The sequence below is a fragment of the Rhododendron vialii genome, chromosome 8a, assembly GCF_030253575.1.
Source record: "Rhododendron vialii isolate Sample 1 chromosome 8a, ASM3025357v1".
In the NCBI taxonomy this organism is placed as follows: Eukaryota; Viridiplantae; Streptophyta; class Magnoliopsida; order Ericales; family Ericaceae; genus Rhododendron; species Rhododendron vialii.
In genome coordinates, this window is record NC_080564.1 from 9,791,198 (window position 1) to 9,809,004 (window position 17,807).

A 17,807-nucleotide genomic window follows, 5' to 3' on the forward strand; every position below is an offset into this window, starting at 1 on the left:
TATAAAGGATTAGTGAAAACACACCTGGACTTCACGAGGGCAAAGTTGGGAAAAAGTGAAAAGGATTAAACGCACTATTAGAAAAAAACCCAATATCCAAAGTCGCATGTGTTATCAGAATTATAATAAGGGATTATCCAGGCACATATATGTCAGAGATAGGAAAAATAATTAATTAGTTTTTTTTTTTGATCCGCAAATAATTAATTAGTTTAATGATATGGAATTATAATATGGCTGCGTCGCTGGACTTGTCTGGGGGGCATATCTCTTTCACAAAACCGGAATCACATTGGCCAAGGCACTGGGATTTTGTTTTCTTGTTTGGCATGCCCGCCCCAAAATGCCCACATAAATCGCTTCGTTTTCTGTGTCCAAAATCAAAGGAATCTTTAAAAATTCTCCCTCTTCAGTTTCATATCTTGCTCTGTGTCTACTAGATTGCGTGTATATATATACTAGTGGGAATATTTATCAAGAGGAACATCAAGTTCTCTCTCTATCAAATTCCAAAGAGCTTTTGTAGCCTTTCCCAGAAGAAAATAAAGATTTCATCTTTTTCATCTCCTGAATTCATGGGTCTAGTACAGGTCAGAAGATTCATTCCTTCTAAATCTCTCTCTCTCTCTCTCTCTCTCTCTCTCTCTCTCTCTCTCATCTGTTGTGTGTCATATCGACGAATTTATTCCTAGATTTGATCTGTCATGTTTCGATTTCCACAGGCATGGCAACAAGGAGTACTAGATTCTGAACAGCTAGAAGTGAAGTGATTGGGACAGAGAATTCATCGATCGATATTCGCTACAAAGAATTTCTACTTTCAGATTCATCTTGTAGGACAGAGTTATACAAGAAGACTTTTGCAGATAAGTTAGAGAGGAGAAGATGTTGAAGCCATATGATAAGGAGTGCATGAAGATGGCCATGCTGAAGCACGAAGAAACCTTCAAACAACAGGTACCTAGAATTACATTTGCTTCTTTTCCACCGTGGTTTAACAACGGTTCCGATTGATGTTGCGAGCATGTTTGTGGCTTGTATTTGGCTTCTCGATGCACCCTTTGTGGATTTGTTAACAAAATTTTGTTGCTGATAAAAAAAAATCTTTGCCTTTTAACTCGATTATGTATTGTTCGTGTGCATCTTATTACTTGGGGATTTTAGTTTGTTTTTTTTCCCCCCCAAGGGAGCAAGCGGGATATAGCCGACTCGCTGTATTTTCCTATTTTAGATCGAATTATGAAACCGTTGCTGTGTTTTTGTGCGAATCGCTCTGTTTAATTCTCGATAGTCACATACATCGCAGGTGTTGGAGCTTCATCGTCTCTACCGGGTCCAGAAATCCCTGATGCGAAGCATAAAAGGCAGCCAGCCGAACAGAGAGAACCAATTAGATAGATGGGAATTTTATTCTAGGAGTCAGATCAGATTGAATCAGGTCAATGAAGTGGAGCTAGAGATTCAAGATGAAGATGAAGGAGAAATCCAACTGACATTAGGCCCCTCCAAGTACTACAGGCGAAAGAAAGCCGAGACGCCACCGACTCCAGAGTCTGGACCGAGCTTTTCTTCTTCCTCCTCAGCAACAAGGGAAGAAGGTTTAACGGGCCACAGATGGGAGCTAACCGCGGCTAACCCCGATGCGAACTCGGGTTTACGAATAGGAAGGAAGAGCAGTTTTGATGTGGAAGGAGAAGATAGGATTAAACAGCTAGATTCTTGGCTTTTCCAACCTCTAAGTCTGAACATGACTTGAAGAAGAATCTTCTCATGGACTAATTCTGTGATGATTTTTTTCCCCTGTAGTTTCTTTCTTTTCTTTTCTTTTCTTTTTTGGTCTTTTGTAGTATAATAATGGGTGATGGGAAGTCTTGTGTGAAGTTAGTTCACTTGTAATTCCCTGGCTTTTGAAAGTACCCATTATGGTTTAGAAAAAAGGGTACTTAAGTTTCTGTTTTCATTTCTCATGCAATCAGGCCTATCTGCAAATCAATTTCAGCAGTTTTGGTGGTTATGGCAAGAGGAAAAAAACAGGGGATCCCGCCAGTTTAACCAATCCAATCACAACCGAGGGATGGTTTGTAACAGGAGATTAATCTCTCGTAATAGTAGTCCCTCCATCCCAAATCATGTGTTGATTTATTTTTCGGAATTCAATTTACTAAGGGACCATAACCATTGCTCTCTTTAAAATTGAATTTCCGTTCCCTTCAATCGACGTAAGACTTGTCTCATCAACTCACAAGGTAAGGGCAAAGAGAGAATCTCGTACGGTTTTTTTTTATTTGACTTAAAAAAGGGAAAAAAAGATTGAGATATCATAAATAGTAGACAAACATAATCAGACGAATAAAATACCATATAATGAACAAAAAATGATGATAACATAACATAAACATCACATTTGGGTTGGTATTTCACATGAGAAGGCACATCTTCTTTCAAATCATTTGTTTTGAACATTAAGTAGTTCAGGAAACATGTTTATACAATAAGAGGAGATCACATTTGGGTAGGTTTTTGGTTGTTTTCAATAGGCTAATTTTATGACAAACAAAGGAGCCATTTTTCCTACAATAAGGTAGTTGAGAGGAATCTCATTATTGGTTAGAAGGGCCTTGATCTGTTTGTGTCTGCCACTACAAGGACACTAGATTCCCATTCCAAATGAGCAATAATGTTTGAATAAGGTATGTCCTGGATATGATTTCCTTTCCTTGGAATTAAAAATAATCTTTATGGATTCCCCACCCTTTCAATTGCATACTCTTTTGGATCATATTATGATTGAGGCCAGAAATTGACATGCTCTATTCTAGCCTGTCCTTTTGGTGATTCTTTTACTAAAGTTGTCTACACAAAATGAGAAATTATTTTAATTTCTCTCGGAGCACCTCCATCACCACATGGTGCTCCAGCACTGAATAATTTTCTTGCGTAAATGTGTGGTGATGAAGGTCCCTATATGGTGCTCCAACACTGAATAACTTTTTGAGTCAAGTCGATTAAAATTATTACGATTGTTGATTACTTAGTTGTCTTCCACAGGAAAAACTTTTTGCATTTTCGGTCCTATTCAGGTATTGCACTTTTTGTTTCTAAAAGCTTACATCTTGCTTGAAGTAACCTCAAGTTTTACTAATGAGGTGAGGAATTCCCCACCCTCCCCGCGAATGCTAGCAACTCCACCCATAATCCATCTAGGCCGTCAAAGTGAAATTTCCGTTCGGTTCAATTTTTCACGAGTTAGGCCAGATCAAAACCGAAACCAAACATATTCCAACTATTTTTACAACGTCAAAATTGGGCCGGACCAATTCCTTAAAAAAACCGAACCAAAACCAATTTTTTGTTTGTTTCTATTTCATCCCTAACGCGTGCACTTGCTCTTACAAGTTGTACTAACTTCATGTTTGGTACTATTAAGAAAATCCATTACTTGCACTCAGAATTGGACCTATCACTTGGAAACCGGTGAGAATGCAGAAAAATGCTTACTGATATATCACAATCTCTATTTACTACCCTTTGAATATTTAGAGATCAGCTATGCTACAAAAGGTTTGCATATCTTGTCTCAATGCACTTTCATTGAAATGATAACGTTGGAAAATATAGAAATACATGAGTCTCTGACTCTCTATGTACACCAGTTTTAAGTACGCGAGTCTCAGTAAATAAGAGCTAAAATACTGAGTGCCACTAAAAGGGACAGGAGATTCAATCAGTACATTATTTGAATTCGATCAGCATTTTATTAAGATATGGAATGGCGTCGATCTCTTCCTTGTGTTATCCGATCTTTACTAGGAGTACTGGCTCCATCCCCACCAAGCAGAAAAGGATACAATCGCCCAAGTTTTCTAGACACCGAGCTTATGAATGATTTACGAGCCAAACGAGGCTTATCAGCAGATGCCATGCTGCTCTCCGAGGGACTACCCAAAGCAGATTCATCACCTGGTTTCTCAACTCCTTGCAATCTCATTTTCATTTTCACCAGCTCAATTTTGAGTTCCTGATTCTCCCTTTTCAGACTGGAGAGCTCACTAGAGACAGGGTGGAAATCAGTGGCGTCGTGCAAGTTGAATTTGTGGGGTAAGTCAGGGCATTCGTCGGTGCCTGTGAAACTGCCGTTAATGATATGGCGGAGCCATTGTTGCTCGTTGTAAAGCACCTGGACCGTGGTTTGGACAGGGAGGCGGTCATTTTGGGCGGCATGGGCGCTGGCCTCGGGTGACAGCTTCCGGCAGTCCATAAGGCTGCATACTTTCTTCCTTTCTGTTTCACTCAATGCAGGATGAGCCTGCGATTATAAAAGAGAAAAGGTGAATTCAGTAGATAATTTTTGTGAAACACACCTACCAAAAATCACGAAAAAAAACTAGCAATACTTCTATGAATATGAGTGTGAAAATCATATGGCGTAATTGAAGAGGCAACCTTCAAGTAAACATCAACGGCTCTATACATCCCATCGTCTCTCACCCTTGCTTGTTCCGGTACAAGTTCAGCAACACTCCTAAACTTGGATACGGTTAAGTTCCGGTCAGACGCAATTTCAGCAAGATAGCTTTCCACCAGCTTCCTCACCCTCTCCATGTCACTCGTCGGAGGAGAGAGAAGATCGCCACCCATGTGGCCGTATCCCAACCAGCTCCCCTCTAGTTCAAATTCAATATAATACGTCACAATCCTCTTTGCAGTATCCACATCCAACAGTGTGTCCCCAGTTAAAGAGAATGAAGGGATCAATAGATCATCGAGAACGGCTTGTCCTAGTTGCAACCCGATTCTCTTCTCTAAATCAAGACGGGAAGCAACCGTTGTTTGGAGATGGATTGCGGACTTAAGCAGCATTGAGAGGAAGCTAACTGAGATGGAGTTTTTTTCCCTTGGCAGGAGACTGACTATTGTTTCTATTACTACCCTCTTCTCGTGTTCTTGTCTAGGGTCGATTTTCTTCCTCCGGTTTCCAAAAGTTTCCTGCCATCAACAAGTTTATCAATCTAAACATGTAAACGATCTTGCTTATCAAAAAAAAAAAAAACATGGAAGCGATCTTCCACCAGGACATAGACTCAAAGAACTTGTACAAGAACATCTACGAATGTTTCGCGAATGAAAGGAACACGCAGCAAATGCTACATTTTTTTAGACAAAAGTTCATGGCCAAACTCCAACAGAAAGAATCAAAAGTTGTCATTTAACATCTAGACGCATTTAGAAATTTTGCAGAATGGAAAAATATTGTGCAGGTAGCACTCCATTCAATTTCGCAAATCTAATTCCGCGAAAATGAATAAAATGCTGTCACACTGCATATAGATTCTTTTCAATGAAAAACCAGTCATTTGCATCGGGAACGAGATCTCACCAATCCCTGGAGAGATTTTTGTGCGTAGAGCATAAGAATTGGAACCAATGCAAATTGCTTGAACCCTCTTGACACCATTGCAATCAGAACCCTCTGAAACATATCAATTCTGAGAACAGTTAGGTCCTCAACCCACCAATCAACTATGTTTTCCAAGTTATCCATTGAACAACACTTGACACCTTCAATGCCACTTTCGCCCTTGTTTGGTTCGCAAATACGGCTATCGTTACATGCCAGATATGCTATCGTATCAATGCATCGACTCACCAATTTTACTTCCTCTGCTATTGGAATGAGATTTTGTGTACTGTGCAAAATGCAAACTGCCCCTGCAATGCTTTTGAGTGCCACATCGTTTAAATAGGCCTCGGTTCTTCCCACAAGGTTTCTAACTGCATATTCCTCTGTCATCTCAAGGTATTCGGCTGCACATCGGAGCATAGCAATGTTTTCTATGGTAATTTCGAAATTTACTCCATAGCAGAATTTCGCTGCCAGTTCGAATGCTTCAGCTCCGCCGGGAACATCAGGGAGTTGAATCGTACAGAGATTATCATTGGTTGATTGTGACACCAATTTTCTTATGTATCCGCACTTTGAGACTAATGGAAACTGCATATGAAGAAGTAAAACAAGTCGTTACATGGGTACTGTTATTGTTGCTGTGATACTCGATCGGTGAGACAAAGGAGACAAGAAATCAAGCAATGGCACGTAGAAAAAGGGAGATTTATGTGATTATTACGTAAAACCTATGTTCGCGGGCGAAGATCAGCCGAGCAGTCTCACTACGAGAGACGAATATGACACAAGTCTGATACGCGAAACCCTTCTTAAAAGTTTCCTCATACCTTGTGTAGTGAAAAGGCAGTTCCACCAGCGTGAATGATGACATCAATGGGAATTTCCTGGGTGAAAATCCTGCTGAAATTCAAAGAAACTCTTAAAAAAATTCTCTAATCAAAGTAACAAGATTTCAGAACCTTTATGAAGAGAGCTAGCCACGAGAGAGAGAATGAAGAAAACAGAAGGGTAGGAAACAAGAACCATTCACTAGTCCTCTTCATGGCAGTGGAAAGGAGCTCCTTCTTCTTGGCGCAGACAGTATTGGTGGCGGGCTGCTGTCCAATTTTCTCATGATCAAGATCCGCCATTGCAGTAGCTGGAGAATGTTTTGCTTAGTTCAAGTCCCCATCATGTAAAGTACATGGAGGGAGAAGTGGGAAGATACATTCTCATGCGCTTCCCCTTGTGGTTTTTTGTGAAGCAACTACTCCCACTGAACATGTCATTTCTAACTCTTTTGTTGCCTCGCTAACCATTTTCTCTTTTGAATTAGAACTGAATTGAATCAGTGGTAATGAGGGTACGAGTACTTCTAGTTTTGTTGTGCCATAATCCTTCTACTCATGTGAGTCTCCTCTTGTGTGGAAGGGAATATATACAAGCATGGGCGGAGGGACTGTATGGCAAGTAAGGTCACCTCTTTTTTTTTGGTAATGCATAGTGCCCCAAGCCAGCTTGCACGCACCTTGGATTGATTCTTATAGCCCCTCCCACAGCCGTTTCACACGCTTATGCACGGGATGAGGTGACTCCGAGAGTTGTTGGCAAGGAGAATCGAACTTGAAACCTTGGGATAAAGCAAACCAAATAAGGTCACTTGACCTATTGATTTGTAAAATGTCCAGAAAAAATTGTAGATTTTATTTGTATTCTAATATACCATTACGTATTATTAGTTCGTCTATTTGGAGCTTTATCTCTTGATTTTCTTGATTTTTAATCATTGTGGGGAAATATTTTAAAGAAAGTCATTAATGAAACCATTTCAACCATTCTAAAGACTTGCTGATGCCAATGAAAAAATTACTCTACAAGGTCTTGTCTAAGATCGTGTGCCCATTTTTGGATCTTTTTATAAAAAGTATACATTATAAATTTTGTAGTCAAACATTTTAGCATGATTGTATAACTAGAAAAAAGAATTTTTCAACTAGGCTAAATTCCTGGATCGATCCGTTCCTTGTTCACTATCCACTAGTCATGGCTCTTCTTGTACACCGCACTAAGATAGTCTTTTTGGACAACAGGATTGGAGAAACAAATCCATATGGGAAATGGGAATAATCAAATAATCTAGGGGAAGATAGTCTTAGTGAGTGGTGGGGACTTGGGGTAAGTAGAGTTCATTGGAAGGATGTGATGGTAGGCTCTGAAAGTAAGTAGAGTTCATTGGAAGGATGTGATGGTAGGCTCTTGTTCATAGACTTGGGATCACTGCCCTAAAATCAATTTCTGTAACCTTTTCAGATTTTGATCAAATAGCCAGCATGAATATTGGTGCCCAAATACCACAGCTGGACATCATCATATATAGAAAAATCCCAACGAGATAACTTGCATTGTTGCCTTCTGTAGGGGTTCGGTTTAACGGAATCTTGATCGTGAGTCGGTTCTGGTTCCTTCCTCCATTGTTCCGCGCGCCCGTCGCCTAACCTGCACTAGGGTTGTGAAAGCCAAGTGACCCTTTGACGATCAAGTTAGATCTAAAGAAAAGTGTATAGGTCTATGGTTAGGGTAGAATGACATACCTGTTTAGATTAGAATCCCTTGGTATTTATAGACCTTGCTTTGCTTGGCCTCCAAGCGCTAGCTTGGAGGATACGCTCAGGTAACCGCCTCGGGTGACGTTATGATATATATGTGACGAACGGGATAAGACGGTTATGGAGCACATGGCTGGGTCAGACCCCAATGATAATTCTCCTAGTGTAACCGTATGGGGCCCTCTTGGCGTAACCGTCTTCCTTCAAGCAGCCTCGGGGAGTCGGGCTCCACGCCGTTAGACAGCAACAAGGCCCAGCCAGACTCCTCTTACCGGGCGATGTTCCGAGGGGATGCTATGGGATCTCTGGACCCTATGCTGGATGAGGAGCGGAGGTCTTCTTGGTCTCGCTCGGTGCATTGTAGCTCAGTGAGCGGTCTGAGCCCCATTTCTGGAGCCACTACACCTTCTTGAGCTAGCACCAACATTGCAAACATTGCCACCACCATCATCGTGCACTTCGATCACTCGAAGAGCCATGTTTATGCGTGGGTACGTATAAATATACACACGAACACGAACACAATACTTGTCTAATCTTCCTTGAGGTTTGTGAAGGAAAAAAAACGGTAGGAAATACTGGTCTCAATAATAGGGTTATGATGATTTGTAACTCATGGAGGTACCCAAAAGAGAAGAGGGTACGTAATTAACTATTTTGAGCGCCAGCCCTCCTGGCCATTTCCTAGCTACGTGTAATATTAAGGGCTGCAGAATGAAGATTGTGGAGAGTCTTTGTTTGGTACCGACACAAATTTGAGCAGGAGATCGAGTGTGAAAGGACGCATTCTGCAATAAATGGTGTTCCTCAGATTAAAGAAACAAGAAGCTAAGCTAGGCTCTTGTACTTGTCATGGGGCTTCCTCAGTCAGGTATGACTCTTCAAATCATGCAATAAATTTGAGGGCTCCCTTGTGTTGACGGATCATTCTATTTCAATCCACCATACAGTTTCCTTAATTTTGTCCACCTTCCATTGAGAGTAACAAGTTGCAATTGCATTATAAGGTAGGTGGAAAGTGGGATAATTTTATTTCGGCTGTATTCACTTTTTTCTTTCCCTAATAAAATGTTACTTTTGCCTTGGGAAAAAAAAAAAAAGGAGTAACAAGTGGGGAAAGCGGGATAATTTTATTTGATGTACTTTGAAAATTAAGAACTGTAGCAGCCTAGAATGAAAAATTAAGATTGTCTTTCTCTGGTTATGTTTTCATCTCTATTAACCTTGCACACCAGTGTTTAGCTAAGCGATGCCAAGATGTGACCTGCATCACAAGCCCCCACATTTGAACTAGTAATAATTTCAGGAGTGGGCAAGATTTTGAGATTCCTGCTAAATTCATTTGATCCATATATGCAAAGAGAAAAACCCTACACATGCAGAGGACAGTACCCTACACTCCAATATTGTCCTTTTGAGGTGTCGCTCTCTATCACCATAAGGGTACCATGTGACCCCTTAATCACTTGAAGTGATATTTCAGCCAAAGAGATAGAGTAGTAGTGAAGTGTCCAAAAAGAGCCATGCTGTAAGTAACACGTACACTTAGAGAGCTTTTTGGGGTTTTGGAGGTTTTTCTTGTTTTGTCCTTACTTAAAACTTTTTTGCACGCGTTTCTCACACTTAGCTGGAGTAACTTTTTGGATTTTATCTTAGATATTTCAAAAAAAAGAAGAGGGTAATAGTCACTTTTTGGATTCATCTTGACAAGACGAATCAATAATTCACAAAAGTTAGGCGCAAAAATAACAAATGCAAAAAAATTAAAATTGAATAAGGACAAAATAAGAAACGGTCCAAAAATCTTAGTAGAACTTAGCCTTAATAACCAGATAGGGCTAATCTAGTGAGCCACCTTCATTCATTTTCTACTGAGAAGTCAATAAATCAAATCTTGTCAATGGATTATTAATTGGTTCTACTGTATTGGAATTTTCTGTTGTTAGTTGTATTTTGAGGCACCTAATCATTCTAATCCGGTGAAAGGTGTATGCTAGGCTTTTACAACTAGATGTTCGAGCTAAGTTTACACAACTAAGTGGTCCTGAAGTTATGATTAAGAGAACTACTGTCAATCCCTTGTATACATTATTAGATTCGAACCAGCAAAAATAGCCAAGGATACGTATTGTTTGGGACCCCTTGGAAATTGGAATAATGTGTCATTTCCGCTGTTGTGTCAGGCAAGATGGTGACTTGTAGGGGTGCAACTCGGCCTGGCTAAGGATTCTGATTACCACAGAGTTCATATTATTGTTGATTCAGTCTCTGCTGTTAACCTCGTTTGAGACCCTCAAAGTGCAGATATCCAACCGTTGTGTAATCTAATTTCTGACTGCAAGTCCCTAATGGAAAGCGAGCTTCCCAACGGTGTAGATCAATCATGACTTTCGGGAGACCGACAAGTGTGCCTACATTTTGGCCAAGACAGCTCTGGATCGATCATTCATTTGGCTTTAGTTCTTGTACTATTGTTCCTTCTTGTTTGTCATTTCAATTTCATGAAGACTTTGTAGGGGTTAAATATCCCAGACTTAATGTTATACTTAATCTAAGTTACCGCATTGTCAACCCGGGGAAAAAAAAAAAACTCGGCCTGGGCTGGTTTTGACCGGCTTAGATTTTATCCGGGTTGATCCGGAATGCTTCAAAAGTTGTCCAGCCCCGAAATCGAAGCCCAAATTCTCTAGTCCCAGCCCAACCAAAGGTCATTTTTTCCGATTGGGCTGTCCAAAAAACTTTTGAGTTAGTAACTTAGTGTACTATTTCCAAATCCAAATCCAAAGCCATAGTAAAGGGAGAAGGAATCCTGAGATTGAGGTCGGGCCAATTTTACCATGATTTTCCAATTGGGTCCCTGGGTGGGAGAGGCTCCAGTGTAAAGTTTGGGGGCATTACCGTCTTTTCACGTGTTTTGTGGTGGGCCTTTGCTACTGTTTGGTTATTTTCCAAATTACTAAATTGGGTTTTCTGACTTTAGCAATATTCCGTTTGTGTCCCCAATTTTTGGCCTGTTTTTGTCTTTTAGTGGCTGGCATTCCCAATTTTCAGTAAGGTTGATTTCGTCTTTTCGTCCCTCTGCTCCTGCTCCACGCGTACGACTCTCCTTTCTTTCTTTCTCTCTCTCTCTCTCTCTCTCCAGGCCGACGTGCCTCGCGGTCTCCTCTGTCTCCTCCTCCATGTTCCATGAAAAACCCTTGAACAAAGGGATAGAAGAGTGATGCTACAGGTACCGACCCGTCGGTATCGAAATCGTAGGGACGGCCGGGCCGGGCCGTATACATACCCAAAAACGGACACAAATCTTTGCTATTAATCTGCACCAGTCGCCTCCGCAAGGGCGAGATCGAGATGGAGGTTCCAACGCCGCCGGTGAGTAGCTCTTCGTCATTTGCAGAATGGTATTGTTGTTCGTATCTTAGCTTAATTTTTTACTCCAGGGTTTTGTTAAATCGATTTAGGGTTTGCTGTTCCTGTTTTGCTTATCTCTTCTCTTCTTATTCTTACTAACGATTTTGGAGGTCCTGAATCGGCCCACAGCCGCCTTGTCCCGGTCCGAGTTCCTGACCCGGCAAGAGGTCCTGAAGCACCGCTTGCGCCGGCGCAAGCGACTGGCCAAGGTGTACGGAGACCATTACTGGTCCATGATGGAGAATGTCAAGATCAAGTTCAGGGAGTGCTACTGGGAGTACGGCAAGACCCTCTTCCAGGAGAAGTCTCTATTTTACATGCTCACATCGGCTCGACGGTGAAGAACAGAGGTTTCCTTCTTTTCGTTTCTGTGTGCTTCTTTTCATCGATTATTATTTCCTTTTCCCTCGTAAGTTTGGTTCTGGAGTTGGGTTTTTTTTTTTTCCAAAAATATTTTGTTTGTCAGGGAGAGAAAATAAAGGAAATTGGGCCTAGATTACTGAGGAATGGTTTTAATTTCTTCAAAATTTTGAATCTCTAATTGGGTTTAATTTAGGCTCCTGAATTGGCATATTTTCCTTCTTTTCTTGATGTTTTTGGTTCACGGATGTTTTATTTTTTATTTGGACAGGTAAAAGAATACAAATAAATAACGAATTACCCACAAATACTAAACCCAACTGATAGCCCATTAGGGGATCAAACAACTGAACAAATAACCGCTGAGGGAAAGAAAAAAAAAACCCTTACAAACGACCCCATTCAGGCGGTAATTTTTAAGTCTTTGCTCTTGGCAAGGATTGACTCCTATGGGAGACTATAAGGGTGGCTCACTTAGCTTCCAGTTGGTTTGTTCAGGGGTGCTTTTAATAAACCCTTGATGAGTGATTCGTTTACTGAACCACATACATGTAGTTTTTGTATAGTTGTTGGGATAGGTATAAATTAGATTCTATTTTATGAAGGTTACGGTTTTGTGTTCATGGGTGTGAGGTGCATAACAAGTTAAGATTTTTCCCTTATGAGTTGGCTTTATTTACAAGATTCCAAATTAGTTTAACACCTTTTTTTTTTTAAACTGGAAACGATAAGAAAGACTGCAGGTTGAATTAAATTTTATGGAGGTTATGGATTCGTGTTCATGAGTGTGAGCTGCATAAACTGACAGATCAAATTAGGTACAAATTCAGGACATTGTTTTGGTAGTTGTTGTGATGTTATTAGGATATTGGGTAGCTGTGAAATCTGGAGATAGTTTAACTGTATTTTGTTTTCTGTTTTTAAGGTTCACTTTTATGTTGTTTCAGCAATTCGAACTTTGAAGTAGCAACCAACACAGTGTAGGACTAGAGATGTTGAATCAATACTGTAAGAATTTGCATGTCATCAACAATAGTTTGGAGGATGGGTGGGGTGAATTTTATGATGATAATCACTTGCAACAAGAATTTAAGATTATCTTTGGCTACCAGCACAAATGGATTTTCGAGGTTTTTATGTTAGACGAAAACTTGAATCGTGATAAGTATGGCCCTATGAATGCAAATTCTGATCTCGTTGACAACAATGCTCCATCTGGTTAGCAATGCCATGGTTTAAGTTCTTTAATTTTAAGTACTTCTTGCATGTCAAATGATATTGAATCCGTTTCCAATGAAGTTTTGTAAACTAGGTGAGATCATGACAGCATGGCTGCCTTCAATTTTCTTTGCTGATCGTTACCCATTACAATTCGCATATGTTAAGGCACCTCAAACTTCAGTGAGTCAGGTCCTCTTCAAATTTACATAATTGACATAAGTTTATGGTTGATTTATTCCATTTAGAGTTTAATGGCAAAAATATTCCAGCTTTTTGCAGTTTATTTCCACCCTTTACTTCAGGAGGAGAACATTGACAAAATTATTGTTCGCATGAAACGGTTAACCTTGGAAATTCCAAAAATTCAGGGTAGTCTTCAGCCCATAGGTCTCGAAATCCTACAAATTATGTTGAACTTACAAGACTCAAATCTCATGCTTGTTGCTGTCCTCCGGCATCCAGATGATGTTCGTCTTTTGGTACTCTACTCAAATGGATTTGAAAAAATGTACTCATGGTTTGAATGATCTGTTTATGAAAACTATTACTCCCTCCGTTCCTTTTTAAGTGTCTTGCTTCGTAACTCCAACTTATTAAAAAGACATCATCATTACACCTTTCACATTAACTTTTTCATCCACTTTTCCTATTTACCCATTATCATTACACTTTTACTCACTAGCTTTTCAAAATGAAATATACTTTTAGGGACAAAATAGACAATGCACCAACTTTTACCCCCCTAACTTTACAAAATGAACACTTATTAAAGGACAGCCCAGGCCAAAATGGAATATTGGACAAAAAAAAGGGATGGAGGGAGTAGTATTGTTTTGACTTGGGCTTCTGTATGATGAATTCTTAAGTTTTAATTTTCAACAGTAAGACAAGATGTAATCTATATTTCCATTGTGAAAATGTGTGCCAATGTAAATTATTGAATCTATTATGTGGTGAATATATTTTCCCTTCTCTAATTTTCAATTTTAAAAAATTCTGATTATTGATTAGAATGAAAGCTACGGTAAAGTACTATCTGTGGTGAATATAATCGTCATCCGTGACCAACGAACATAACCGAACGTGCGGAGCACGCTATTAAAATCCTAGTTTGTTTAAGTAGACTAAATAATTTGGGATGTGATTTTGGCACTCCACTTTTAGACGATGGCACTCAACTTTTTGTTTTGTTTTTTCACATGATCAAGACACAAAGTGGAGTGCTAGTGGCTAAAACTGGAGTGTCAAAAACAATTTCCAATATAATTTACACCAATACTATGTTTTAGTCAATTATGAGGGGGAAAAAAACTTGATAGTTTTAGTCAATTTTTTAGATTAATCATTCGTGAGGAATTAGAAAAATATAAAAATGTGGACCGAAGTTAAAAAGAGTTCATATAAGACGACACTATGAAAAAATACTACTAGTAGATGTTTGGTGGAGTAATTTTCGTCTTTAGTAAATTTTTTTGTTTTTGTTTTTGGTAATAATTTGTTACCTTTTAGACTCTATTCATCAAGACGAATGATTAACCGAAAAATCTTACGTAAATCTAACAAAATTTCAGAAAAAAAAAGTACAAACGTAAGCCCACAGAATTTAAGAACAGAGAATTTTATGTTCAACTACTAAGGGGAAAATTATTCGTGCCCAAGACCTCCCTCCACCACACATGTTGGTTTGAGACCCAAAATAAGTGTGTAGGTTGGTAGGTCTCATTTAATGTGTGGTTGAAAATGGTATGGGACATGCACCTCTTAATCGATATCATTCGTTTTTTTTATAAGAGGAAAAATTCCTAATATTTCTATTGAGAAGATTAATATAGGTTACTTTTTTTTATTTATTTATTTATTGATAGAAGAGATTATTTACATTATAATGAAATACAAAGTACGAATCCAGGATACAACATCAATAGTGAGAGTTCACGAGACAACAAAGCCTAACAACTCAATTCGTACAAGAAATAAAGCCCCGTTATAGGTTGAAACAAAGAAAGAAAGAAAGGAAAAGTCCTTCTACGAAGAGAACACCCACATGCAACTGGGGAGATTCAAACTCTAGACCTCTTAGTGAGATACAAGAGTTCTGGCCAACTGAGCTATCACCAATTGGTTAAATTATAGACCTATTCGAACACATGAATTTCTCTGTCATTCTCCATTCCTAATTAAGAAGCTAAAGTTTAGAGCAGTGTAACCAGACCATGTTCGTTTGGAGACTCAAATCTCCTGACATGGTCTTTAATAAATTTTCTTTATCTATCTTTTTCTACTCATTAATCTAAAAAACTTCCCTCAAAACCCCAAACGAACAAGGCAGTACGTACAAATTCTTGATTATTATACCCCTTATATTGAATCTCCGATTGGAGAAATGCTACAGTATGCACCCTCGTACCATATGCACCCATATAATCAAATCATTGAGTGTCGTAACCAAACACTTTCTTCAATTATTATGCTTCTCAATGGTGTTTGGTTATGACTCTTAATGGTTTGATTATACGAGTGCATATGGTACGAAAGTGTGTACCGTAACATGACCCAATTGGCTTATAATCATCCAAATACAATTCTGGGGGCTTCCTTGGAAAGCACTCAGTTTTTAATGTGCACTTCCACTGAAAAGGACTTATTGGTCCAAATGATTGACGTCAATACCAGCGTACTCAACATTGTGCTTTTCCCCCCACTTATAGTTGTTGAATATTTATTGTGTTTGATTTATTTGTTGCTTGAACAATAAACTACTCACATCTAGCTAAGACCACTACTGTTTAAGTTTTGTGCATTCTTTTATTATACTTCTCTGAATCCCTTTTGTAACTTTTTTCCCTATACGAAAATACATGCAATTTGGATTAACAATTACTAAAGTAATTTCGTGAATAATTTTTTAAATTTTTTTTGCACCAATTTAAAAAGTTAATTTAGATCTTTAATTTGGTTCAAAAATATATGCAAGAAAGTACTTTAATTTTTATCTGAAAATTGCACGTATTTTCGTATGATACACTTTAAAAATGGATGGAGGTAGTGTATGCATATTAGAGTTATTCACTTTCTGGCTTTCAATATACGAAAACACACAAAATTACATGGTATTTATTAAAAAAATTATGATTTTTTTATTGTGAGTCAATTGAGACTAAATGAACTTTTCAGTTACATCAAAGTGGACTCCCTTAACGCTTACAAGAGCATGAGGAGGGAGATTGTAGGTGACGTGTGAGATTGAAAGGGGGATTAGTACTAGTATATGGGTCTTTGGTTTTGTCTTGATTTATTTAGCTTTTTATTTACTATAGAGTATAATACAAGGTTCGCTCCTTAAACAATAAGCTAAAATATTACTAAAACCATAAGTCCCGTTCCACTAAAGGAAATAAGTATTTATTTTTTAAATAAATAGTTATTTTTTGAATTAAATGTGACATATTGTGAGAGAATGACATGTTTTGTAAAATAAGAAATAAGTACTTTAAAAATAAGAATATTAGCAAAATAAGAAAATTAGCGGAAGGGAGATTATATATGAGAGTTCCAAATTTTCGTGTATTATCATATATATACACACACACATATAATATTTCTATATACTCTACAGATTTCCTGTTTGCTATACGGAAGCAAGCAAAAATATGTTATTGAATGGAAAAAGGAGTATGATTTTATTGTGAGTCATATTTAAAATTAAATTAACCTTTCAATTTGTACATCAGAAGTTTACAAGAGCCCGAGAAGGATGATAGCGAGTGTCGATTGGCGTGCTTGTGGGAGTAAAAGGGAGATTGGTAAAATCATTTTAATCATATCAAAATCATAGTCACGGTGAGTACTGTTTGATCATATCTACTTTAATAATTTAAAGCCACAATTTGAATTTCACAAATTAAAGCTACCTATTCAAAACTCAAAACCCAACAACAATCAAATTCGGCGAATACTCCATAATTCCATATAGTACTGCCCCATGATCATTGGAAAACCAACTACTAAACAGAATATGGTTATTAATTTATTATATGAAAGGCAAATGAATTAGTGCTGTTGGGAGAATCTCATTTAAAAACTTATTCTTTTACCTTTTGAAAATATAATTTGATTATGACATGATATCTTCAATTTATAGTAAAGCAAATTCGTTCCATAATTTTGTGACATACATCATCGTAAGTAGTTACGTCTGCTTTCTGAAAGTTTGTTTCTACAGAAGCAAATAGTTATTACAGGTTTTGCAATAACATGCATGTAGACATCGCTTTTGATTTTGGAAAAATTACTTCGCTACCCTTTTGAGTGTTTTTCTAAAACAATCTACCATGTGAGTTTGTACAATTTTATTGTTTCAAAGTTTGGAGCCATCAACAAATGTGAGCATGAGACAAAGGTTTCATTTTCCTTGATATATATATATATATATATATATATATATATATATTGTGTCAATCGATGGGAGAGATCAATTACTCCTTGTGCTGTATAGTCTGGCTTGGATTTAGTTTATATATCGACCTTCTTGCAGTTACATTATAATCGTTCATATTGAAAATAATCTAGACTTTAAACGATTCGTTTCGAAAAAGAGTCTTCAAACAAATTTGCACTATCAAAACTACATTTCAACGTTCGGAATTACATAAATTACTCTTCGTAGTCCAACCTTAAATTGTAGAGAAGCCTTACTATTTTTTCTTGGATGAATTTGTACATCTTTGGTTCTCTTCTACTTAATGAAAGAAAGTTAGAACTACTTTTCAATTTAAAACAAAGAAAAATTCACCGAAGGGGGATAACAGCTCATAAAATTAGGTAGT

General features: G+C 38.1%; 3 protein-coding genes across 8 annotated transcripts; 2 read left to right on the plus strand and 1 right to left on the minus strand.

Moving 5' to 3' along the window:
* The first annotated feature begins 257 nt into the window (after window positions 1-257).
* On the plus strand, window positions 258-1,960 carry LOC131298472 (uncharacterized). Its single transcript, XM_058323952.1, has 3 exons — window positions 258-590; window positions 723-957; window positions 1,307-1,960. The coding sequence occupies exons 2-3, from the start codon at window positions 886-888 to the stop codon at window positions 1,754-1,756; spliced, it is 522 nt and encodes a 173-aa protein (XP_058179935.1). The 5' UTR covers window positions 258-590; window positions 723-885; the 3' UTR covers window positions 1,757-1,960.
* Window positions 1,961-3,570: 1,610 nt separating this feature from the next.
* Window positions 3,571-6,861, minus strand: LOC131298036 (BTB/POZ domain-containing protein SR1IP1-like). Of its 2 annotated transcripts, none has more exons than XM_058323305.1 (5): window positions 6,428-6,861; window positions 6,232-6,304; window positions 5,378-5,992; window positions 4,444-4,986; window positions 3,571-4,306 (listed from the first exon to the last, which is right to left on the minus strand). In XM_058323305.1, exons 1-5 carry the CDS (start codon window positions 6,532-6,534, stop codon window positions 3,758-3,760), a joined length of 1,887 nt encoding a protein of 628 aa, XP_058179288.1. In that variant the 5' UTR covers window positions 6,535-6,861; the 3' UTR covers window positions 3,571-3,757. The 2 variants fall into 2 exon arrangements, with proteins under 2 accessions (XP_058179288.1, XP_058179290.1); XM_058323307.1 differs by having other exon boundaries at window positions 6,232-6,301; window positions 6,428-6,860.
* Window positions 6,862-11,107: 4,246 nt separating this feature from the next.
* On the plus strand, window positions 11,108-13,957 carry LOC131336518 (uncharacterized). Of its 5 annotated transcripts, none has more exons than XM_058372392.1 (5): window positions 11,108-11,361; window positions 11,530-11,750; window positions 12,708-12,978; window positions 13,073-13,170; window positions 13,251-13,957. In XM_058372392.1, exons 3-5 carry the CDS (start codon window positions 12,753-12,755, stop codon window positions 13,506-13,508), a joined length of 582 nt encoding a protein of 193 aa, XP_058228375.1. In that variant the 5' UTR covers window positions 11,108-11,361; window positions 11,530-11,750; window positions 12,708-12,752; the 3' UTR covers window positions 13,509-13,957. The 5 variants fall into 5 exon arrangements, with proteins under 5 accessions (XP_058228375.1, XP_058228377.1, XP_058228378.1 ...); XM_058372395.1 differs by having other exon boundaries at window positions 11,331-11,750; window positions 13,350-13,525; window positions 13,808-13,957; XM_058372393.1 differs by having other exon boundaries at window positions 11,338-11,750; window positions 13,251-13,525; window positions 13,808-13,957.
* The last annotated feature ends 3,850 nt before the right edge of the window (window positions 13,958-17,807 follow it).

Excerpts from the sequence above, each read along its gene's own strand:
- LOC131298472 (XM_058323952.1), top strand. The coding sequence starts at position 886 with ATGTTGAAGCCATATGATAAGGAGTGCATGAAGATGGCCATGCTGAAG. Across the intron at positions 958-1,306 it reads AAGAAACCTTCAAACAACAG|GTGTTGGAGCTTCATCGTCT; the intron begins GTACCTAGAATT and ends CATACATCGCAG.
- LOC131298036 (XM_058323305.1), bottom strand. The coding sequence starts at position 6,534 with ATGGCGGATCTTGATCATGAGAAAATTGGACAGCAGCCCGCCACCAAT. Across the intron at positions 6,305-6,427 it reads ATGAAGAGGACTAGTGAATG|CAGGATTTTCACCCAGGAAA; the intron begins GTTCTTGTTTCC and ends TTTGAATTTCAG. Across the intron at positions 5,993-6,231 it reads CTGCCTTTTCACTACACAAG|TTTCCATTAGTCTCAAAGTG; the intron begins GTATGAGGAAAC and ends CTTCATATGCAG.
- LOC131336518 (XM_058372392.1), top strand. The coding sequence starts at position 12,753 with ATGTTGAATCAATACTGTAAGAATTTGCATGTCATCAACAATAGTTTG. Across the intron at positions 12,979-13,072 it reads TGACAACAATGCTCCATCTG|GTGAGATCATGACAGCATGG; the intron begins GTTAGCAATGCC and ends TTTGTAAACTAG. Across the intron at positions 13,171-13,250 it reads CTCAAACTTCAGTGAGTCAG|CTTTTTGCAGTTTATTTCCA; the intron begins GTCCTCTTCAAA and ends AAAATATTCCAG.